The 25,577-nt window shown below is 39.3% G+C and overlaps 1 protein-coding gene across 6 annotated transcripts in view; it reads left to right on the forward strand.

Annotated features, from left to right (window-relative positions):
- The window catches only part of LOC124718859 (guanine nucleotide-binding protein G(q) subunit alpha), a 79,138-nt gene that overhangs the window by 38,051 nt on the left and 15,510 nt on the right, over nt 1–25,577 (forward strand). For 4 of the 6 annotated variants that reach the window (XM_047244493.1, XM_047244494.1, XM_047244491.1 and 1 more), the window contains 4 exons: nt 1,976–2,105; nt 2,480–2,633; nt 8,238–8,345; nt 15,403–16,422. In XM_047244493.1, the coding sequence (XP_047100449.1) occupies nt 1,976–2,105; nt 2,480–2,633; nt 8,238–8,345; nt 15,403–15,485 (475 nt within the window). In that variant the 3' untranslated portion in view covers nt 15,486–16,422. Of the gene's footprint in view, nt 1–1,975; nt 2,106–2,479; nt 2,634–8,237; nt 8,346–13,359; nt 13,468–15,402; nt 16,423–25,577 lie in introns of those variants that run through there. The other 2 variants (XM_047244492.1, XM_047244490.1) reach the window with 1 other exon arrangement.

The following is a 25,577-nucleotide window of genomic DNA, read 5'->3' on the forward strand; positions in this document are numbered from 1 at the left end:
TCTGGCGAGTTGTGTGGCCAGCACATAAATTGGAACTCGCCACTGTGTTACTCGAACCACTCCGTTGCCTCCTGGCCTTGTAACAGGGTGCATTATCTTATTGGAAAAATGCCACTGCCGTCAGGGAACACAGTTGTCACGAAAGGATGTATTAGGTCTGCAGACAGTGTACAATACTCGTTGCCGTTGTGGTACCTCGAACGAGCTCCACTGGACACACGGATGCCCGTGTGTGTGTTCCCTAGAGTATAATCGAGATGGCACCAGCTTGTCTCCCTCCCACAGTACAGGTATCTAGGAGTTCTTCCCCCGGAAGATGAGATTCGTGCACTCCCGTTGGCACGGTGAAGAAAGTATCGGGGTTTATCGGGCCGCACAGTGCTCTGCTACTGCGCCAACGTCCAGTGCCGATAGTCCCCGTGCCCGTTTCAGTTGTAGTTGCCGATGTGGTGTTAACATTGGCACTAATATGGATCGTTGGCTGTGGAGGCCCATCGCTAAGTGTTAAGTGCACTGTGTGTTGACACACATGTACCTTGATGTTAGTGCCGCCACAGTTTGCCGCCTGTCTTCTTTTACCAGTCTGCCCATCCTGTGACATCGAACATCTGTAATGAGGGTGGCCGTCCAGCTCCATAATGTCCAGACACGGTTTCACATTGGTGCTTCGTGTGTTGGACGCACTGACCACAGCACTACTCGATCGCCTGAAAATTCGTGCAGTTTCCGAAATGCTCGTGCCGAGCCTCCGGGCAATCAAAATCTGCCCTCTATCAAACTCCGATATATCACGTGCCTAGCCCTTTCTACACACGGACAGCGTGCTCACTGATACTACGAGCATTGTGCGTGGGTCTGATTAGCAGTCACTCCTCACTAGGTGATGCTGCTATCGCCTGGCTAGGCTTATATCGAAAGTAGGTAATTTTCTGGTTTCTCATCACATGCATTAAATATTGCAAGCAAGAAAAGAATAAAAGCTTTTGAAATGTGGTTCTGCAGAATAAAGTTGAAAATTAGGCAAATAGATTGCATGCTTAATGTAGTGGTACTGAACTGATTTACAGGAAAAAAGAAAGTTGTGTCACAACTTAAGGAAAAGAAGGGATCGATTGATAGGACACGTTCTGAGGCGTGAAAGAATTATCGACTTGGTAATAATAGGAAGTGCAGAGGGTGAAAATTGTAAATGCAGACCGTGAAACAAGCAGACAATGCTGTAAACAGATCGAAGTTGCAGTCGTAATGCAGAGGTGAGGATGCTCGCACGGAATAGAGCTGCACCGAGCCAATCTTTCTTGCACCAGCACTGTGAACGCTTTCCAGGAAGTGTGCTCATGGTGAGAGAAATGTTGATAATTGTCTGTAATAAGATTTATTTTCCACAAACTGAATAAGCCGAATTTATTTGCTTATTTTGTTGATGCATGGTAATCTTGGAAAAATTCTGTTGTCCGTTGGCATTTGTAACTGCTTTAACACTGTTTGCTTCTGGATTGTGCAAATTTGTAGAAGTCATTGTTACTAAATGGACAAAAGTTTGTGAATATGGTGAGTGGAGGGGAGAAGTAAAGGGGTAAGTAAGTCATAAATAATGCTTTCAAGAACTTTAATAGATTATTAATTTCGTATTATTATTTTCCTTTCTTTTGTTTTGCTTTGTTTGAGTTCACTTAGCTAAAATTAGACTTGCAAGAACAGTAATAGTATTCCCTGCACTTGCTTAATTTCTAATAACTCTTGGTTATATCTTCTTGATTATACAGTAATAGTGTGTAATAACACTGTGTTTATTGATCAGTTCAATAAGTATTCTCAGCAATTTAATTTTATGAATTTATAGTTTTCTATTACTGTAAATTTGAATCAAACTCTCACAAATAGTGTGATATTTACAGAGGCGACACTATTTTCAAATATAACATTTTGTATGAATGTCTTGAGCATGTTACTGCATTTTTACTGTCTCCCACAGGATGGTAGATGTAGGAGGACAGCGTTCGGAGAGAAGGAAGTGGATACACTGCTTTGAAAATGTTACTTCCATTATCTTCCTGGTAGCATTAAGTGAATACGACCAAATTCTGTTTGAATCTGAAAATGAGGTGAGCATTTTTGGTCTTCCTTGTACACCTGATTGTGCCTCTCTAATTCATAATTTTTTATTTATAATTCTTTTAACCTGAGCATTAATATCAAGTATTCCTAGTAGATCTTATTTATGAGTGACCTTTAAAAAAACATAATTTAGTATCCTTTGTGTCAGTGCTATTAATTAAAACTTGTACTTACTGCGTATCAGATGCGATTGGCACCTGAAACGGGATTAATATTAAGTATTCCTAATAGATTTTATTTATGAGTAACCTTTAAAAAAACATCATTTAGCATCTTATGTGTCAGTGCTATTAATTAAAATTTGTACCTATTGCATATCAGATGCGATTGGCACCTGAAACGGTGTTCAAAATTGTTGCAGAATCGGATGGAAGAAAGCAAAGCATTGTTTAAAACGATCATAACATATCCCTGGTTCCAACACTCCTCAGTCATCCTGTTCTTGAACAAGAAGGATCTCCTCGAAGAGAAAATCATGTATTCACATCTAGTAGACTATTTTCCAGAATATGATGGTAAGTATTTCATAATAAAGTAGTGAGAAATAGGCTCTTTAAGAGAAGATTTAGTGATGATGATAATTATTCTCTGTGACACAACAGTTCAGTGCAAGTCTTTAAATTGGACGCCACTTCACCAACTTGTGTCTCTCTAAAACTGTCTCGGCAATCCAAGTGGGGAAAGAGGACCTACTGTAAAGGCTAGGTTGAAGGCAGTGAAAATTATGTGATACAACAAAAGGCAGTCACAAGAAAAAGTAAGGGAAGGGAAAATATCTGTTGAAATACACACACTCAACAAAGTACAGGGTGTTTCAAAATAAATATCTGGGATTTAAGGTTTCTTAGCATTTCTTGCATTCAACTTAAAATTGTAAATAATACATCAAATGAAAGACAACTCAACGTTATGAGAAGGAAAGTTGCTACTCACCAAATAGTGGAGATGCTGAGTCACAGATAGGCACAACAAAAAGACTCACAAATATAGCTTTTGGCTGTTAAGGTCTTTGTCAATCTCTCTCTCTCTCTCTCTCTCTCTCTCTCTCTGTCTCTCTCTCTCTCTCTCTCTCTCTCTCTCTCTCTCTCTCTCTCTTTGTCATGCAAACACAACTCAACTCACACACACGACTGTGGTTTCAGTCAACTGAAACATTGCTGCAAGCTTCAGCACCAGTGCATGATGGAAGTGACGACTGGGTTGGAGAAAGGAGGAGGCTGGGGTGGAGAAAGGGGGGGGGGGGGGGGGATAGTATAATAGGTGTGCCACACAGTGCAGTGCATGGAGAGGTGGTTGGTGGCGGGCGAAGGGGGGGGGGGGGGTAGTAGAAAATGAGAGAAATAAAAAGTCTCGGTGTGGTGGTGCAATGGCAGCTGTGTAGTGCTGGAATGAGAACAGGGAAGGGGCTGGATGGCTGAGGACAGTGACTAACAAAGGTTGAGGCCAGGAGATTTACGCTAACATAGGATGTATTGCAGGGAAAGTTCCCACCTACATAATTCAGAAAAAATGGTATTGGTGGGAAGGATCACAGGCTGTGAAGCAGTCATTGAAATGAAGGATATCATGTTTGGCAGTGTGTTCAACAACAGGGTGATCCACTTGTTTCTTGGCCCCAGTTTGTTGGTGGCCATTCATGTGGATAGACAAATTGTTGGTTGTCATGCTTACATAGAATGCAGCACAGTGGTTGCAGCGTAGCTTGTAAATCACACGACTGCTTTCATAGGTAGCCCTGCCTTTGATGGGGTAGGTGATGTTAGTGGCCGGACTGGAGTAGGTGGTGGTGGGAGGATGTATGGGACAGGTCTTGCATCTAGGTCTGTTACAGGGTTACGAGCCATGAGATAAGGGATTGGAAGCAGGGGTAACATTTTGTTTGCAAAGTTGGTACGTATCAACTTGGTGTGTGTCGTGTGGCGAATGGTGCTCACATTGAACACTCTTAAGAGAAACTATTTGAGTCGCTCTTTCATTTAATGTATTATTTACTACTGTGAGTTGAATGCAAGAAATGTTAGAAAGCTTTAATACCCGGATACTGAATTTGTAGCTCCCTGTACTACTGCTGTAGACCTTGTTCCATCCACTGAGGAATAGTCAGCACATTTGTGGTTACATTCTAGTGCGCACTCCCGTACAATAATTGGGGAAGCCAATTTGTAATGCTGGTGGGAAACAGCCTTCAGCATTCTGAATCTTGAAATTTCACCTGGTAATGAGAGGTCACTTCTTGGCTTGAGTGGGCTCGTCCACCCATTTATTCAGATGTGACTGAGGAATGTGATAAAAGTTCCTAGAAAACCTGTGTATTTAATATAAAGCTTTTACTATGTAGGTCGTATCATTAATTATCAAAAATGAGCAGCTGAGTGATGGGTGGCATTTTGAAAGATATACCACTTCAGAAAATTGTCAAGCTTTCAAGATACCACTCTTTCCCTAGTCCTGAGTTGCAGTTGACCTGAAAGGAGGTTGTGGAGGAAGAGGAGAAGATGGTAGCAGTTAGGAGGGGGAAGGTGTGTGGAGCGGGAGGAGTAGTAATTAATCATCTAGCCTCAACAATGTTGGAAAAGGTCAGTTACTAATGTATTCGTGGAGGAAAATAACTACTATTCGTTCTGTTTCACTTCTGTAGCCAAACAGTTGTATTTTTCTCTTTTCAGTTTAGTTTCAGTTGATTTTGGACCCACAAGGCTCTATCCCCAACTAGAAACTGGGTGGCAGAGTTTTGCACTGTTAACTCGTTTTGGTAGACAGCAAGAGTGGATAGATGTGAAATTTACTACAGAATTGGTAGAGTATCACATGGGTAAAAAATACTCACAGGAGTACATCACAGCAGGAAAGCATGGAGAATCAAAAGTAGATCAGGAGAGGAACTGTTTGGTTTTAATAGAAGCTGGGCACTCGAGAAGGAATTTTAGCTCTATAGTTAATAATAATAAGGAAGATCTACTGTTGTCAGTATCTTCACAATACTGACAATACCAGAAAAATTTGATTCATGTCAAGCCTTTATAGATCACCCTATGACAATGACAGAAGGGAGCATAATATGGCAATGGTAGTGTTAAAGATTCCTAATGAATTGATGGACTTTGGTGAAAGCTACTCTGGAAAACATCATAGTCAAATTATGATACAAAATACTGTAGGTTACCAAGTGTGATGATCACAAAAAATGAAGCACATACGATTAATTATCTTGTGGGAGTCAGTACAAGGGGGCCTACCCTGAACAAATTAGTTCAGGTGCTGGCATAAGCAGATGATATCAATATAAATGCAGTAATGCCAAGAGCAGTGAAATAAACCTTTACAAGTCTTGAAAGAGCTGCTAGAAATATGAATCTACAGATAAATAAAAGAAAGAACTAATTACATGCCTGCAACTAAAGAAAATTATCCTAATGAAACCCTATTTGTAGACATTGGTTCGTATATATTTGGTGTTGGGTGTAATTTCACATACCACGGATCAGAATTAAACTGTAAGAAGTGTCTATTCTGAAACCCAAAAATGAAAATTATCTGTAAACAAGTGCTGCCTTGGCAGCAGAAAATATCTGCTGCTCAGGAAAACAGGTCAATGCCAGCATACACTGAGGTGAAAAAAGTTGTGCGATATCTCCTAATATCATGTCAGACCTCCATTTGCCCTGTGTAATACAGCAAATGATGTGGCACGGACTAAACAAATCACTGGAAGACGCCTGCTTCTATACCGTCCATAACTGCGGAAGTGTTGCCGGCGCAGGATAAGGTGTACAAACTGACCTCTCAATTATGTCCCGTAAACGTTTGATGGGATTTGTGTCCGGCGATCTAGGTGGCTAAATTGTTAGCTCGAATTGTCCAGAATGTTTTTCGAACCAATTGTGAACAGTTGTGGCCCAGTGATACAGCACGAGGTCATCCGTAAGAATGCCATCGTTGTTTGGGAACGTGAAACCTACGAATGGCTGGAAAAGGTCAGCAAGTAAGCAAACATAACCATTTGCAGTCCATTATCAGTTTAGTTGGACCCGCCCACATCATTATGGAATCACCACCAGCTTGACAACTCGGGTCTGTGGCTTTGTGGGGGCTGCATCACACTCGAACCGTACCGTCATCTCTTACCGACTAAAATCGGGATTCACCTGACGGTTTTCCAGTCATCTGAGGTCAAACTGAAATAGTCACAAACCCTGGAGAGGGGCTGCAGGCAATGTCGGCTGTTAGCAAAGACACACCTCAGTCGCCTGCTGCCCTATCTCGTTCATGTCAAATTTTGCCACGCAGTCCTAACAGATCATTTAATCGTACATCCCACACTGATTTCTGCGGTAATTTCCCACAGTATTGCTCGTCTGTTAGCACTGACAACCCCAAGCAAACACGTCTGCTCTCAGTTGTTAACGAAGACTGTCGGCAACTGTTTTGTGCACGGTGAAAGGTCGTGCCTGATATTTAGTAATCTTTCCACACTTTTAACACTGTTGATTCAAATTCCATAATGGCATCCAAAATGGTATATCCCACACGTCTAGCTCCAACTACCATTCCGCATTCAAAGTCTGTTAATTCCCCTTGTGTGGCCATAATCACGTTGGAAACCTTTTCACATGAATCACCCGAGTACAAATCAGAGCTCCATCTATGCATTGCCCTTTTATACGTGTGTACTTCCATATGTACTGCATTTTATGGGCAATAAGATGCTACTGGGTGTGAGACGCACCTTAATTTTTTAAGCCATGTTTTAAAAAAATAACATTTTTATTATTAGATTGCAAAGCCAAACTAAAAAAAATAGTTTATAAAACCAAACTGACCTCTAAAATCCCTGAAAATCATCATTTGCACTTTCAAACAATGGAAAATCCAGGATGGAGTGTAACATTAATATGAAAAGAACGTTGCTACTCACTATATAGCAGAGAAGATGAGTCACAAATGAAGATTTCAGGCATTAAGGCCTTCGTCAACCCCCCCCCCCCCCTTCCACACACACACACACACACACACACACACACACACACACACACACACACACACACACGAGACTGCAGTCTCCGACAACTGAAACCACTGAGTGTGCCTTCAGCTGCCTGAGACTACAGTTATGTGTGTGTGTGTGTGGGGGGGGGGGGTCTATTGTTGAAGAAGGCCTTCATGGCTGAAGCTTTATTTATGACAGTCTTTTTGTTGTGTCTACCTGTGACTCAGCATCTCTGCTATATGGTGAGTAGCAACTTTCCTTTTCATAATATTGTCATATAAACTTACCCATTTCTCTTACATACACTTTAAATGGTTTATTTATTGAAACATAAACTCCTTTCCAGAAACTGTTTTCCTTCTGTTCCATAATGTTAAAGCAATTCTTTTGCGACCTGCTCTCTGCTCTTCACTCAGATCATGCGGAACCATCTGACAGCAACTTTTCTCATCTTTAACTTTTCAGTTACGAGTCTGTAAACGAAGTGACAGAAATTCAGGCTTCACATGCAAATTCCTCACATTTTTCATTGATCCTCTCTCAAAATGTCATTTACTATAACTTTAGAGGTGTAGTCTGGTTGCAGTTAATGGCTTTCACCTTCTTGGGCCGTCCTCAGTGCTTAGCTGACCTTCACAAAACGAGTAGACCACAGAGATACTGTGCTGTGATCCACTGCAACTAGTCCCTCACACTTCTCTGAGTGTTGTATAAATTTGAATAAATATATTGTATAAATTGGAATAAATGTCTTTTCACACAGGAACACTGGTCACTGTGTGTAATCTGACCTGGCTCTGTTTCAGCTTCCATTTTAAAATTGAATTAATCACGACTCATTGACACAAACCAGCACACACATATATGACCATCGCACCTAAAGTCTTGCTTGTGACTGACGTGAATTTCAAGTTGATCACACCACCGTAACAGTTACACAGATGCAGTGTACAGGACTATTGAAATGACCCTCATAGTTCCTCAGTGTATGTAAGACTAAAGCATAGAAAAAACTTCAATGTTTGTGACCGTGAAATGCACAAGTAAATTAATAGGGTGGCTGACGTGATTTTGTGCTTCAGTCTGCAATATTTATCTGAAACAGAACATTGGAATGACTGTTTTTGTTTAGGGCCAAAGCAAGATCACATTGGTGCACAGGAGTACATTCTGAAGATGTACATGGCACAGAATCCCGACCCTGATCGCATGTGTTATTCTCACTTCACAGTCGCTACAGGTCAGACCTATTGTTCTCGTACCTAGGTTTGTTGCTACCGTTGGGTGCAGAGTAGGGATAAAAGTATTGCAGCTTACAGAAAACCTTTTCTTCCTTTTTGAGCTTGTAATTTGCCACTGACTGCTTCTCCAGTATCAAATTGTTACTTCTCCATAGACTATCACCCCACCTGCGTAGCGTAAATACTGGTTTGGTTATCTCTGGACTTCGTGTGACGTCACACTGGGAAGAAGGGAAGCGGAGCAGGAGCTATTTACAGATGGCTGTGCAAAAATAATTGACTTTATTGTAGTGCTTTTCTTATATATAGGCTATTTGGAAGGCTATAAGTAAAATACTCAGATGTACAGCAGATTTATTAGAGAACTCTTAAAACTATACCTTTGTATTACTTCTCTACGTAATCACTATTAAGCATTTATAATTGCATTTATCTGACATGATTTCATTGTGTGGGCATCCACAGCATAGATACTTGATTAAAATATTTTAATTTTCTTTTCAGAAACTATTAAAATCTAAAAAACTTTTGGTAGCCACATTAGCTGTTAGCAGTTTCTTTATTGCGGGATCTTTATTACGGGATCATACCCAACCGTTTCACAATGATTTAATCACATCCTCAGGTGCATAAATCTATGAAAAACTATAATATTAATTATAAGGGATAATAATGGTAAAAATAAGGCAGTTAACCAAAGGACAATACTCACATAAGTGATTTAACATGGGTTTGTTGAAGATACACCGTGTGTCATTGTTCGGGTGGTGGTCGAATTGCCAGAATAACCTAAATTGGATGATTACAAGATGAAACATAAAAAATTCCAGTGGCCAGCAGGCATAGGCAGTGTACATGAATACTGGAAGCTGCGGGTGTGGACCTAAAGAAGGAATTTAAATAATATCCCAAAAGAAAAATGTACAGAATGAACCTATCTTTGGATAGGAAAATCACCAGTGTGAAAAATCAACAAATACCCCCAAAAGCCACATTGCAGAGATGTGACTGTGCCTGAAGTATGAAGGCCAAACCACAAAACAGCCCAGTTGATGTCAACTGTTATTGAAACTGCAGAGCACAGTGTGCTCGAAAGAAGTGACCAGAAGCAGCATGGAAATATGCTGCTAGAAGGTGCAGAAATTGAGACAGAACACACACGATTACGTACCAAGCAGAGGCTGGGAACCATTACAGATTAAATTAAGGAGAAAAAAAGATAGTGAGTAATGTAACGTCTATGAAGAGAGCAATAAACAGGACACGTGGTAGGAGTCAGTAAGATAAAAGTACAATAAAAAACTTCCTAAGATAAAACATTAGTAATATAAAAATTACCAAGTGACATATAAAAATGGTTAAAATTTCAACAAAACCCATGGGGGAACATACTAAGTGTTCTGAAGTAAACATCCCATAGTCACAAAAAATACTATACATAGGTAATACAGATACCTATGTGGGCAGGCCTTTTTTAGACCTAAGTCGAGACAAGGCCCCGGGAGTAGACAACATTCCATTGGAATTGCTGATAGCCTTGTGAGAGCCAGCCCTGACAAAACTCTACCATCTGGTGAACAAGAAGTATGAGACAAGTGAAATACCCTCAGACTTCAAGAAGAATATAATAATTCCAATACCAGAGAAAGCAAGTGTTGACAGGTGTGAAAATTACTGAACTATCAGATTAATAATCTCAGCTGCAAAATACTTACGCAGATTCTTTACAGACAAATGGAAAAACAGGTAGAAGCCGACCTTAGGGAAGATCAGTTTGGATTCCGTAGAAATTTTGGAACACGTGAGGAACGCTGACCCTACGACTTACGTTAGAAGATAGTTTAAGGAAAGGCAAACCTACTTTTCTAGCATTTGTAGACATAGAGAAAGCCTTTGACAATGTTAATTGAAATACTATCTTTCAAATTCTGATGGTGGCAGGGAGCGAAATGTTATTTACAATTTTTACAGAAACCAAATGGCAGTTATAAGAATCGAGGGGCATGAAAGGGAAGCAGTGGTTGGGAAGGGAGTGAGACAGGGTTGTAGCCTGTCCCCAATATTATTCAGTCTATACATTGTGCAAGCAGTAAACGAAACAAAAGAAAAATTTGGAGTAGGAATTAAAATCCATGGAGAAGAACTAAAAGCTTTGAGGTTCACTGATGACATTACAATTCTGTCAGAGACAGCAAAAGACCTGGAGAAACAGCTGAACGGAATGGACAGTGTCTTGAAAAGAGGCTATAAGATGAACATCAACAAAAGCAAAATGAGGGTAATGGAATGTTGTCAAGTTAAATTAGGTGATGCTTATGGAATTAGATTAGGAAATGAGATATTTATCGTAGTAGATGAGTATTGCTATTTAGGGATAAAAATAACTGATGATGGTCAAAGTGGGGAGGATATAAAATGTAGAATGGCAATGGCAAGGTAAGCGTTTCTGAAGAAGACAAATTTGTTAGCATTGAGTATAGCTTTAAGTGTCAGGAAGTCTTTTCTCAAAGTATTTATATGGAGTGTAGCCATGTATGGATGTGAAACGTGGATGATAAATAGTTTGGAGAACAAGAGAATAGAGGCTTTAGAAATGTGGCACTACAGAAGAATGCTGAAGATTTGATGGGTAGATTATGTAACCAATGAGGAGGTACTGAATAGAATTGTTGAGAAGAGGAGTTTGTGGCACAATTTGTCTAGAGGAAGGGATCAGTTAGTAGGAGAAGTTCTGAGGCATCAATGGATCACCAATTTAGTATTGGCGGGTCAGCGTAGAGGGTAAAAATTGTAGAGGGAGACTAAGCAGATTCAGGAGGATGTAGGCTGCAGTAGTTACTTGGGAATGAAGAAGGTTGCACAGGATAGAGTAGCATGGAGAGCTGCATCAAGCCACTCTCTGGACTGAAGACGACAACAACTTCAGCAGCTCCCTGTGCTCATGTACAGTGCCTGGACCTGCTACGCATTGGAATTTTTTTTTTTTGTTTCATCTTGTAACCATCCAATTTAGGCGGTTCTGGCAATTCCAATGCCATCCAAATGTTGGGAGCCGGTGTATCTTTAACGAACAAATGTTAAATTAGTTACATGAGTATTTGTTCCCCTATCCTTCAGGTAATTGACTTATTTTTACCATTATTATACCTTCTAATTAATATTACATTTTCTCATAGATTTGTACACCTAAGAATGTGATTACTTCATTGTGAAACTAATTGTGTATGATTCTGCAATAAACGAATTACTAACAGCTAATGCAGCTATCAAAAGTTTTTTGGAAGATTTTTGTAGTTTTTAAAAAAAATTCTTAAAATATTTCTGCCTTTTACTAAGTTAACAAGTTCCTTCAGCATGTAACTGGGTCTCCTCAGATTGCAGCTATCCTGTAAGAGCATCTTCAGTTTCTTCGTCATAGTTTGTGTTGCGATCTGAGACACACCCCACTGCTCCTTGAACCTGTTGAACGTGTATAGGATTCAGCAGGTGGACTATTTGCTAGTTATGATTCTGTCGTAGTCACTTCGATTCTTTGCAGAGACATATTCTCCGGACATTATGTGATAATGTGGTTCTATGTTTAGAGCCTCTCAGGGCTGCGGTGGTGGAGGGGGGTGAGAATCCCAGTGTACAGAATTCTCTATCAATTATTCTGATAATTAGTGTATTGTCAAGTACCTAATCTGTGGTGTAGGTACCCTTTCAGTTAAATGTATCCGTGCTGTTTCAAAAACAATTTTCTGTATGAATTACCTATTGTAATAGCAACATATCGCTTCCCATTTAGTTATTTGGTGAGACAGTAGCCAGTGAGCCGTAGTTGGAAAGACACATCTGATATGTATTCTACTTTGTAACTTTGATTGCAATATGCTATTACCTCATTTTTGAAGTTTATGCAGTAACTTGTTGCTTTCCCCAGCTAGGCAAAGAAAGAACTATTGTCACTATTGCTGATTTTTAGTATTCCATTTATGGTCGTGCTTTAAAGTAAATCACCTTGTAACAATTACAGCTTTTATATGCAACTATTTGTATATTTTTAGCAGAGAAGATCAAATCTATGGAACTGATTTCTTACTATTTAGTATGATGATGTAATTTCTCTCTGTCAAGACAGTTACATTAAGACCACTTCAGTGCTTTAAGTAAATATATTTTTGTCTTTATTTGGTCTATATGATCTAGGAGGAGGAGAGTGACAAAATTTTTGTTGCAGTTTTCTGAATTTCACTATCATCCTAATTGTAATTGTTATTACCAAAGGTGGCAAATTTTTTGACATAAGAATTCACAAATAATGGTTCAAGCTATAGTAAAGGGCATCAAGAATGAAAGGATTTGTGTAAGGAAAAAAATATGCACAGTTGTTGTTGTTGTTGTTGTTGTTGTTGTTGCTTTGTGTGCAACCATCTAATTTTACAGCATATTTTTTCCTCCCTCCTCCCCCTCCCCCTCTCCTTCCCTTGGAACATACCTGTCCCACCCTCCCTTGGAAACTCTCTCCCTCTCTCCATAACCTCACTCTCTCCATAACCTCACTCTCTCCATAACCTCACTCTCTCCATAACCTCACTCTCTCCATAACCTCACTCTCTCCATAACCTCACTCTCTCCATAACCTCACTCTCTCCATAACCTTACTCTCTCCCTCTCTCCATCCCTCCCTCAGAACCTCCTTCCCCCTCTTATCTCATTGTATAATAATTACTGAACAACATTCTGTTTCAGGTTGAAACTATTCAAAATATTTGATTTTCTCCCAGTTTTGTTTGTTGATAATTGTGACCATTCATATCACGGGATACTGACAGACATAATTCATTGTAAATGAATGTGTCATAAATGTGCTTTGTGGCAAACTTTTGTTATGTTTGAAGCTGAGTTATGTTTAAAGCTGTGTTACGGACTTGGGTGACAGTGGGCAGTTCCCAGGGGCCAGTGTGTTAAGTTCTGTTGTTCACATCCAGTACTGTGTAGAGAGAGGTGTACATTACAACTTCTGTGGCACAGGTCCTCAGCGGGACGCCATCGCGGCTCGGGAATTCATTCTGCGAATGTTTGTCGAGCTGAATCCTGACAGCGAGAAGATTATCTACTCGCACTTCACTTGTGCCACAGGTATTTTGTGTTAATGAATGTGGTGACATTGCCAACTACTTGTTCTGTGTTCTTAATGTTTTGTGCTCTTTGTATTGTGATGTCGCATATAAGCACTTGTACTGCATTAATTTTGTGTGGCGGAACCAGACGCCAGTTCTGTACTAGCTGATAATAAGACGTTGTCCACTACGATGCAAAGCTTTATACCCAATCGATTGCGTCACCTTTCTTAATACGTGTATATTCATTATGGTGGGATGAAAATGTAGCCAAACATACAGTCACTGGTCTCATTATGACACACACACACACACACACACACACACACACACACACACACACACACCTTGAGTTTTCAACATAACAGTTCAGGAGGTACAAAGAATTGTTAAGATTCAGCAACACCACTACGTTAATTTAATTTTGATTTATTTTGTACAAGTAAACCGGTTCTTACAGCATATCTGTTTCAAAAATCACTCAGACCTTGGTAAAAACATTGGTTTTCTGGCACACCTGTTCTTCCTTTGAGGTACTAGTTCCATTCCAAAATTAGTTTTCTTCTTTACACACCTTACAGATGATTCAGATATGTCAATCTTTGAGAAATTCAAGTTGAATATGTATTGCTGTCAGTCAGTCCTTATGTATGCGCAATCTTTTGGGGCATCAGATCACTTGCTTTTCCCATTGTTCTTCATACCATTTTGTATCAAAAATCACTTCAGTAATCGGCAAACTTTAGAGGTTACAGATGGTAAATACATCAGGAACACGATAATACTAGATCTTAACTTCAAACATGTCAGCTCTTACTCAAAACAGTAATTATCAGTTGTTCATTGACAGTCAGATCTCACAAGAACAATGCAGCAGAATAGATGAGCTCAATTCTTTCATTAATAGCTCTTTAATGATTTTCAAACTATTAAATTATTATAAGTGAGCCGGTTTATGAAATCAAACCCCAGAAATAATTGAACTGTCAAAAAAATCAAGTGTGTGTAATAACATGGCCAGGGATCGTAGCATAATAAATAATTTATTACTAAATAGGACTTTTCACCAAGTATCATGTTTTCAATCTGTTCAACGATGCTGATTGGTTCCCACAGCAAATATGTCCTTAGCTATAAATTGTTGAGCACGATTACTTCACTTGTTATTAACAAGATCAGAAACTAAGTTATCAGTCAACATCCACACGAAACGGCCCTGTGAGCAGTCTTCCTTTGTGACAGGTCCATCTACAACACACAGAAACTAAATTGAAAAGTATCTTGAGGAAACCCACCTGATAACTCTTAGAAAAGACAACTGGTACACTTCACTCAGCACAGGAATCAGTTTCCCGGTGTTCAGTACCCACATACCACAGTGGCTGCTGTTGTTTTGCATCTCATTTGATGGTGAACATTAAAATTTCTAATTGATAGAAGCAAATTTGAATTTTGCATGAACATACAAAATTTAAGTGACAGAAGACACCTAACAAAATTATCTCTAGCTGCCGTGCTTGAAAATATGTTTTGCTTTCTACTTTTGTCATATAAGAAGGAAAAAGAAAAGCGTGATTTAATGGTTTGCCCTTTGTTCTAGTACAAGTGATTATACTGCTGTGGTCTCGCAGTGCTGTGTGGGGGTTTAGGTGCAAGTATGTTGTTACTGTGTGTGTCGCTGTTTCTCTGACTTCCTGTGTCGTACAATAGCTGGCAATGTCACTGCAAATCTTTGTGCATGGTCTGGTTTCTCTAATGTGTGTGTGTTCTGTGTCTGTGCACGCTTTCCTGTCCCGGGATCTGGTCTTCGACTCCTCACTTGCCGGCGCTATATCGACTTGCATGCCGTCTGGTGCTTTTCCGAATGCATGACCTCTCAGTTGCTGCAAATGTGTTTGGTCGCGTGGCTTTCTCTGATAATGAAAATAAGTGCTTATGTGCTTCGTGTCTACAGACACTGAGAACATTAAACTAGTGTTCTGTGCTGTCAAAGACACTATAATGCAAAGTGCTCTGAAGGAGTTCAACTTGGCCTAATGTAACTAACGTGTGCATGTACATGTTTTATTTTACTCCTATTATTAACACCACTGTTGCTGATTGCATGTTTTCAAATCTTCTTTTTTCTCAGTGTCAAAGAAATGTGGAGGCAGAATTTTTTAAAATGTATTTGTACTGTATCTTATATTTGAGTATTGGGATCACTAAGCAGATATTTTAGAGGTTCCACATTATCATATTTTGAGATGTTTTTAATATGTGGGCAAGTGACAATTTGCATAAATTGATGTTTTATACTGTTTTAGGGAATTACTGTAAATTCTTTTCTTGTATATTAATGAAGCTGGGAAAAATTGAAGGTGGTGTATATGAGAAAACAATTGAAATATTGTTCATATTTTATGCCTTTAAAAGAAAGGAAGAGAACTGGCAAATGGGCAATTTTTAGGTAAAACTATTCCCTTCACTATTACATCTGCATGTATCGTATTCAGTTATTCAACTGTTCTCTCTGTGAGGCTACGATGAATCTCTAAATGTCTTTATTATAACAATGACAACCTGGAAATGTTGAAAATAATGGATAACTTTTTTATGAAGTTCTTCAATATTGTTAAATACGTGGGGATGCGTAGACATCGTTTTGCTGTGTGCAGGTATTTCATTAATTAATACAGTATTTGTTATGGTTTCTCCACCTGCTAAGAGATTTTGTTGCCACGTTTTGTTTTTGATATGGGTAATTCCCTTAAGAATGTAAGCTGAGGAACACTATTCGAAGGAACCTGAGATCAGTTTTTGTAGATGGCTTGTTCTGTATTTAAAGATGTAGAATAATTTAGTGTGTTAATATTATAATTACTAATTTTGTAAATAACCTATTCTTCAGAATCAAATAACTAATGTTTAAATAACAATTATTTTCTGATATGAGTTTGGAAATGCACAAATATAGAAACTGTTATTTGTTGAACACTGATTATTTATTTGTATCACTTTACATAAACAGTGATAACTTTGTCTGGAAGACCAAATAGTGATTGCATGTTTTTATTTGTTTATGCTTTGCATGTGTATTGTGGATGCTGCTTGGACATCTGTTAAAAACATTACTGAACAACCACAGTTAATATAAATGACCAGGTTTTGCATCTTCATACTGCCCCCCTCCCTCCAACACACACACACACACACACACACACACACACACACACACACACACACACACCTCTCTCTCCCTCTTTCTATACTCCTAATCCTTGTACCACACCCACTCATTCATTTCCAAGTATCATCCCGATTACAATAATTTTTATCGTGCCTCAAAATAGTAGTAGTCCTCACAAAAAAATCTTCTCAGCTCTGCTGAAGTAATATTCTTGCACCAATTTGGCTTATTATTTATAATCTTGATATTTTCCAGGTGTAATTTTGGTCTTCATTTCCAGATTTTGTGGCCCCTCTACATTTTTCAAGACTGCATGATGATGATGATGAATCTCTACTTAAAATTTGGGTTCATTGACTGTGTATTTTTTATATGGGGGAATTTGATAGCGAGACTTTAGCCTCAAAATTAGTGATATCAGACTAAACAACTGGAGAAGTTCATCGTAAATGGGACAGAATCTCTTGGTTAGAAATAGTAAACAGATATATCAAACTATCATATGTATTTACAGTGTAGGAAACAGTAGATTGCTGCTTGCCATAAAGAAGATGCATTAAGTAGCAGTCAGGCACAACTAACACACTTTGATAAATCTTTGACCACAGGCTTCATCAGAAAAGAGAATTCATGCACATAAGCATGCACACATGACCACCAACTCTCATTATGTATTTGATGTACACCCATTAGCTACAAAACTGCAAATACATCACAAATGATAATTTATATATAAAAACAAAGATGAGGTGACTTACCGAACAAAAGCGCTGGCAGGTCGATAGACACACAAACAAACACAAACACACACACAAAATTCAAGCTTTCGCAACAAACTGTTGCCTCATCAGGAAAGAGGGAAGGAGAGGGGAAGACGAAAGGAAGTGGGTTTTAAGGGAGAGGGTAAGGAAGAAAGAGGAAAATAAGACGACAGAAAAGATTTCTAAATGCAACAGTGACAATAACAAACGTAATTGTTGGATTCATTGGGATTAAAACCCACTTCCTTTCGTCTTCCCCTCTCCTTCCCTCTTTCCTGATGAGGCAACAGTTTGTTGCGAAAGCTTGAATTTTGTGTGTGTGTTTGTGTGTCTATCGACCTGCCAGCGCTTTTGTTCGGTAAGTCACCTCATCTTTGTTTTTATATATAATTTTTCCCACGTGGAATGTTTCCTTCCATTAATTGATATCACAAATGATAATTTGTAACTCAGCCTCAGTTAGTGAAAGATTCAACAGTTCCTCCACATTTGACAAACCAAATTGGTGGTTTGTGTCAAACAGTACACAATCAACAGGATTCCAAACCTAATACCGTAGGCAAAGTGAGTTTCTAAATTACTGTAAGTTTGTTAAATTTGTCACTTAAGTAGCTGTAACGAAAATTAAACACACAGATGCATGCGCATGCTCCCACATGGAAGCTTTATTCAACATTATATTTTTCCCTGACTTATAGGCACAAAAGCGATTGTTATTTCCAGTTTGTCAAAGGACTCTATTTGGACAGTCAAACTTATGCCCAAAAGGAAAAGTCAAATTTCAATTCTCATGTGCAACATTTACCCACATTGTGCCTTCCTGAGTGAGATTTATAGGTACACTTATCTTCCATGAAGTGAAATGGTGGAGTGTCGATTCTGTAAATAATGACTAATCATGTGGTCCGTCTGACCGTATGCAGTTTTTAAACATTCTCACCCATTCTTACATTAAAGTTTACCCTGTTGTTGTTGTTGTGGTCTTCAGTCCTGAGACTGGTTTGATGCAGCTCTCCATGCTACTCTATCCTGTGCAAGCTTCTTCATCTCCCAGTACCTACTGCAACCTACATCCTTCTGAATCTGCTTAGTGTATTGATCTCTTGGTCTCCCTCTACGATTTTTACCCTCCACTCCGCCCTCCAGTGCTAAATTTGTGATCCCTTGATGCCTCAAAACATGTCCTACCAACCGATCCCTTCTTCTAGTCAAGTTGTGCCACAAACTTCTCTTCTCCCCAATCCTATTCAATACCTCCTCATTAGTTATGTGATCTACCCACCTTATCTTCAGCATTCTTCTTTAGCACCACATTTCGAAAGCTTCTATTCTCTTCTTGTCCAAACTGGTTATCGTCCATGTTTCACTTCCATACATGGCTACACTTCATACAAATACTTTCAGAAACGACTTCCTGACACTTAAATCTATACTCGATGTTAACAAATTTCTCTTCTTCAGAAACAATTTCCTTGCCATTGCCAGTCTACATTTTATATCCTCTCTACTTCGACCATCATCAGTTATTTTACTCCCTAAATAGCAAAACTCCTTTACTACTTTAAGTGTCTCATTTCCTAATCTAATCCCCTCAGCATCACCCGACTTAATTCCACTACATTCCATTATCCTCGTTTTGCTTTTGTTGATGTTCATCTTATACCCTCCTTTCAAGACACTGTCCATTCCGTTCAACTGCTCTTCCAAGTCCTTTGCTGTCTCTGACAGAATTACAATGTCATCGGCGAACCTCAAAGTTTTTATTTCTTCTCCATGGATTTTAATACCTACTTCGAATTTCTCTGTTGTTTCCTTTACTGCTTGCTAAATATACAGATTGAATAACATCGGGGAGAGGCGACAACCCTGTCTCACTCCTTTCCCAACCACTGCTTCCCTTTCATGCCCCTCGACTCTTATAAATGCAATCTGGTTTCTGTACTAATTGTAAATAGCCTTTCGCTCCCTGTATTTTACCCCTGCCACCTTCAGAATTTGAAAGAGAGTATTCCAGTTAACGTTGTCAAAAGCTTTCTCTAAGTTTACAAATGCTAGAAACGTAGGTTTGCCTTTTCTTAATCTTTCTTCTAAGATAAGTCGTGAGGTTAGTATTGCCTCACGTGTTCCAACAGTTCTACGGAATCCAAACTGATCTTCCCCGAGGTCCGCTTCTGCCAGTTTTTCCATTCGTCTGTAAGGAATTCGCGTTAGTATTTTGCAGCTGTGACTTATTAAACTGATAGTTCGGTAATTTTCACATCTGTCAACACCTGCTTTCTTTGGGATTGGAATTATTATATTCTTCTTGAAGTCTGTGGGTATTTCGCCTGTCTCATACATCTTGCTCACCAGATGGTAGAGTTTTGTCATGACTGGCTCTCCCAAGGCCATCAGTAGTTCTAATGGAATGTTGTCTACTCCCGGGGCCTTGTTTCGACTCAGGTCTTTCAGTGCTCTGTCAAACTCTTCACACAGTATCTTGTCTCCCATTTCGTCTTCATCTACATCCTCTTCCATTTCCATAATATTGTCCTCAAGTACATCGCCCTTGTATAAACCCTCTATATACTCCTTCCACCTTTCTGCCTTCCCTTCTTTGCTTAGAACTGGGTTGCCATCTGAGCTCTTGATATTCATACAAGTGCTTCTCTTCTCTCCAAAGGTCTCTTTAATTTTCCTGTAGGCAGTATCTATCTTACCCATAGTGACACAAGCCTCTATCCTTACATTTGCCCTCTAGCCATCCCTGCTTAGCCATTTTGCACTTCCTGTCGATCTCATTTTTGAGACGTTTGTATTCCTTTTTGCCTGCTTCATTTACTGCGTTTTTATATTTTCTCCTTTCATCAATTAAATTCACTATTTCTTCTGTTACCCAAGGATTTCTATTAGCCCTCGTCTTTTTACCTACTTGATCCTCTGCTGCCTTCACTACTTCATCCCTCAGAGCTACCCATTCTTCTTCTACTGTATTTCTTTCCCCCATTCCTGTCAATGGTTCCCTTATGCTCTCCCTGAAACTCTGTACAACCTCTGGTTTAGTCAGTTTATCCAGGTCCCATCTCCTTAAATTCCCACCTTTTTGCAGTTTCTTCAGTTTCAATCTGCAGTTCATAACCAAAAGATTGTGGTCAGAATCCACATCTGCCCCTGGAAGTGTCTTACAATTTCAAACCTGGTTCCTAAATCTGTCTTACCATTATGTAATCTATCTGATACCTTTTAGTATCTCCAGGATTCTTTCAGGTATACAACCTTCTTTCATGATTCTTGAACCAAGTGTTAGCTATGATTAAGTTATGCTCTGTGCAAAATTCTACAAGGCGGCTTCCTCTTTCATTTCTTCCCCCCAATCCATATTCACCTACTATGTTTCCTTCTCTCCCTTTTCCTACTGTCGAATTCCAGTCACCCATGACTATTAAATTTTCGTCTCCCTTCACTACCTGAATAATTTCTTTTATCTCGTCATACATTTCATCAATTTCATCATCATCTGCAGAGCTAGTTGGCATATAAACTTGTACTACTGTAGTAGGCATGGGCTTTGTGTCTATCTTGGCCACAATAATGCGTTCACTATGCTGTTTGTAGTAGCTAACCCGCACTCCTATTTTTTTTATTCATTATTAAACCTACTCCTGCATTACCCCTATTTGATTTTGTATTTATAACCCTGTAATCACCTGACCAAAAGTCTTGTTCCTCCTGCCACCGAACTTCACTAATTCCCACTATATCTAACTTTAACTTATCCATTTCCCTTTTTAAATTTTCTAACTTAGCTGCCCGATTAAGGGATCTGACATTCCACGCTCCGATCCGTAGAACGCCAGTTTTCTTTCTCCTGATAACGACATCCTCTTGAGTAGTCCCCGCCCGGAGATCCGAATGGGGGACTATTTTACCTCCGGAATATGTAACCCAAGGGGACGCCATCATCATTTAATCATACAGTAAAGCTGCATGTCCTCGGGAAAAATTACGGCTGTAGTTTCCCCTTGCTTTCAGCCGTTCGCAGTACCAGCACAGCAAGGCCGTTTTGGTTAATGTTACAAGGCCAGATCAGTCAATCATCCAGACTGTTGCCCCTGCAACTACTGAAAAGGCTGCTGCCCCTCTTCAGGAACCACACGTTTGTCTGGCCTCTCAACAAATACCCCTCCGTTGTGGTTGCACCTACGGTACAGCCATCTGTATCGCTGAGGCACCCAAGCCTCCCCACCAACGGCAAGGTCCATGGTTCATGGGGGGAAAACCCCGACATACCAAATACTGTATGCTAGTTTGGTATCACAGATAGTCATTTATTTCAGTTGAGCTTCATCAGTTATCTTAAAGTGAACTGTGGAAGACAGGTATAGGCTTACCACGCCACATTCTTTATTGGCTGTGAGTGAGATATCACACTGGACTTATGCGCAGGAGGATGGCGTTTCAAATCCACATCCAGGCATTTTCCGGACTTTTCTCAAGTCACTAATGGAAAACGGCAGAACAGTTCCTTCAAAAGGGAGATACGGCTGACTTTCATTCTCGCCTTTCTTCAGTCTGAGCTTGTACTCCATTTATAATTACCTTCTGATTCGTGCGATATTATACTGGTTTTCTATACTTACTTCGACTGGCGAAGAATGGGCTAGTACTGTAGAAGGCTAGAGTTAAAATAGCGTGGATGTGATAAGGTTTTATAAGTCAAACCTGAACCACTGTATAATGGAAGGATCTCGGCATTTTCACTACATCCTCACACCGAAGTGACTGATTATCCTGAAGTCAAAGATGCACGTGAACCTAACAGACCACTCATTCAACCAGTAGTGGCATTGTCTGTGGGTAGGTAATGTGGATAGTCTCGTTACTAGGTCCTTGACTTGTGCACGAAATGCACTCTTCTACTGACCACCTGCAAGTAGTGCAGTGAGGGTAATTGTTTGTATCTGTCATTGGCGTAGTACCTGAAGATGACTATTAAGTCTTGTTGATAGAATTTATATTTATTGTTACAATTTTGTTTCTAAGTACAAAAACGTAACACGTAAGAGAGATCCCAAAAGACTATGCGGTATCGTCGTGGAAATCGAACATTGACTGCAATACTGAAAGGAGAAGTATTCACACCCATTAATTGTGATAGCAAGAAATGACTTCAGTAAACACTCTTTTTGTCATTTTGTTTAGCAGATGTAATGTGGCTTTCATTTCTTAAAGGAGGGAGATTTTTCTACAATAGTTCTAATTACATACACTGCCCTGCCTTACACACAATGATTTCTGGTTAACACCCCTCAAATAGTAGCACTATGCCATCTGCTTTGAAGATTTGCTACATGTGCAGGTGTTGATGTAATTGGTCTTCTTATTTGACATGACACACTCTCTTCTTTTAGCTGTCTGCAACTTCGCACACCTAGCATCGGTGCCCTAACACCGTATCTCGTCACTGTCTTGGTGTCCCACTGCTCTGAATGCTATTCATTTCATAACGATTTAGCCCTGATTTTGAACTTGTATTCTGGTTACATTGTATGACAATCCTTGAAGTGTAGTAACTTGCCGGAATCTTGTAAATGTCTGCTTTGATTTGTTGTATGAATATTATATATTATGTTTTAGTTGAGTAGGGAACGGCATTTGTGGTAATATTTAAGAGGAAATGTGTTTTTCAAATCTTTTCTAGTGAATGTCATCTTTGAAAAGTCACAGAAACGAGACCGTAATTACGTTAACAATTTCCTTTGCACGGTTTAAAAATTCCACTGTTCTCCATGTGCAGGTGCATTTTCATTGATTTCTAATTAGCCATTTTGTTATATTAATGGCAGATGTGGATTGAAACAACTCCCATAATGCTGATACTTAAAAACAAGATGGAAAGTTAAGTGCTACCTCTGTTGATGTCTTTCACAGCTATTATGTTTTTACGAACGTAACTCGACATAAAATGCAAATAGCACATGTTTAAAATTATGCGGCAGGCTTCAGGATATAATTAGCTACCTTGTACTTCTGTAAAGGGTTGGGATAAGTCCACGGTGATAGTGGACATTCTTGTTTTGAAACCAAAAAGGAACAGGGCACAAGCAGTTCTGTGTTACAGCCAGCAAAGAGAATTTCTGAGTGTCTCGATGTTAGTGAAACTACAGTGAAGCAAATTTAAAGAGAATGTACAGAAACTTGATGTCTTGTATAACCAATAGAGCGTTCTGGCAGGCAACAGAAGTTTGTATTGGATGAGTTTACGCAACGAGTCACAATAAAGAAAATCTGCAGCTTCAGTGTAGGACACAGTTTCCATCAGTAGCAGCTGCATGGGAAAAGTTGAAGACTGAAGTGGAGGACTTGCCTGATAAAGGCGAAACAATCTTTTGGTGTGCTATTTAAAAATTGGGCATGAGATATGAAAAGCTGAACAAAAAATCTGTGCTGATGGAAAATAACAGAGCAAAAGGAAAAAGTAACGAGTTCTGTGAGAAATAATACAATTGCCAAACACTCGATGGATTATTTATTACATTGACGAGATTTGGTGTGGTGCAAATCGTACTAGAAAGTATTTATTGTAGGAACAAAAAGAAATTACATATCAGAAAATATATATGATTATCTCAGAGGAAGTGTTAGAGAGTAGAATGACTGGAAGGGAAGAATTGAAACTTTGCCCGTGTCTCGAAAAAGGATTATATTGTGCCACATTGGATACAAAGGTGGATTCTTGCAAAATGCTGGCTTACATTTTGTAGGGCAAAAAGGAGATGCAGATATCACTCAGAGATGAAAATCAGACGCTACAAAGATTGGTTTAGGAGCCTTAGCGAAATATTACCATACCTATCTCCGATTGAAATAAATTGTGCTCCATACACACAATGCTAAATCCAGTTTCGTGAAACTTGTCTGTGAAATGGAAGTAGAATTCTATTATAAGCAGTAATGGAGAGCTTCTATCTGCCTTGTCAGTTTAGGAATTTACGAAGGTGGGCCTACTGAAACATGTGCGACTGCTCTTTGGGTCACGAGAATACTTGTAGGAAAGTCAGTATATTGCACTCACTGTACAAGGAAATTAAACTTTCATGGTTGTGTGTGGCACACTGTAAATTCACCGCCATTGAACTTATTTGGGTCTTTGTCAAGAACAAGGTAGCAAAGGAGAAAAAGAATTTTAAGGTAAGTGGTACTTCCTAGTAGCTGTGTTGCTCCACTCTGAAAAGCATTCCCCAAAGGCTCTGGAGGAATTCTGTGAGTCGTTCACATATGTGGAAACAAATAGCTCCAAAGGTGATTCAGGTAGGTATTATTTCATTCGTCATTGTTTCCTCCAAAATTCATTCAAAGTAATAAATTTTTCATTTTCTGTTAAAATGTATAGTAGTTTTCGTTGTTCATTTATTGAGGGCTGCTTCTATATCAAGTGTTCACTTGCAGTTTCCCATTTTCTTGCCCCCTAGCCTCAACAACTGAATGTGTGAATGTTACATTGTAATGCTAGTATGAAGTTTGCCTTTTTTGCTGGTGAATAGGTGCCTAGTGTGCGTTACAACTGGGGCAGTGCATTGGTATGACGACTCGGTCTCCTGTACATTGCAGCTACTAACATATTGCTTTACAAACTCTTAACTGAAAAACACATGAAGTATTCATTAGTAGTGGCATACAATGCAGTCAACAAAAGTTGAAGCTATACATCCATCATTTCTCCACTGCAGTGACTAAAACGATAAGTTCAGTTGCAGTGTCTTGCATTTGACATTATAGCAACGAAATGACTAATCCGAAAATAATGAAAATCCCCCTGTAAAGAGAAAAATGTTGTATCTTTAAACTGCAAAAGAAATTTTTTATCCTAATTACGGCCTGGTTTCTGTGACTCCTCAGAGTTGTTGTTCACCAGAAAATGCTTGATAAAGCACACTTTCTCCTAAATATTACTGCAAATGACACCACCTTTTCAACTGAAATATAGAGTGATTCTAAAGTCACTATACATTTTGTACTTAAACAAATTTTATTAACCAATATATAATGGCACTGCAACTTATGTTACAATAAGACATAATTTAAGTACATTTCATTGTGACCACCTTGCATGTCTAGGCACAACCCCCAGTGCGCCACTGTAATCCGAAAAACCTGCCCGAGCATATCTGGTGTAATCTCAGCAGCTGCAGCTCGAATCCGCTGTGTTAAGTGTTCAGT

The sequence above is a fragment of the Schistocerca piceifrons genome, chromosome 10, assembly GCF_021461385.2.
Source record: "Schistocerca piceifrons isolate TAMUIC-IGC-003096 chromosome 10, iqSchPice1.1, whole genome shotgun sequence".
NCBI lineage: Eukaryota > Metazoa > Arthropoda > Insecta > Orthoptera > Acrididae > Schistocerca > Schistocerca piceifrons.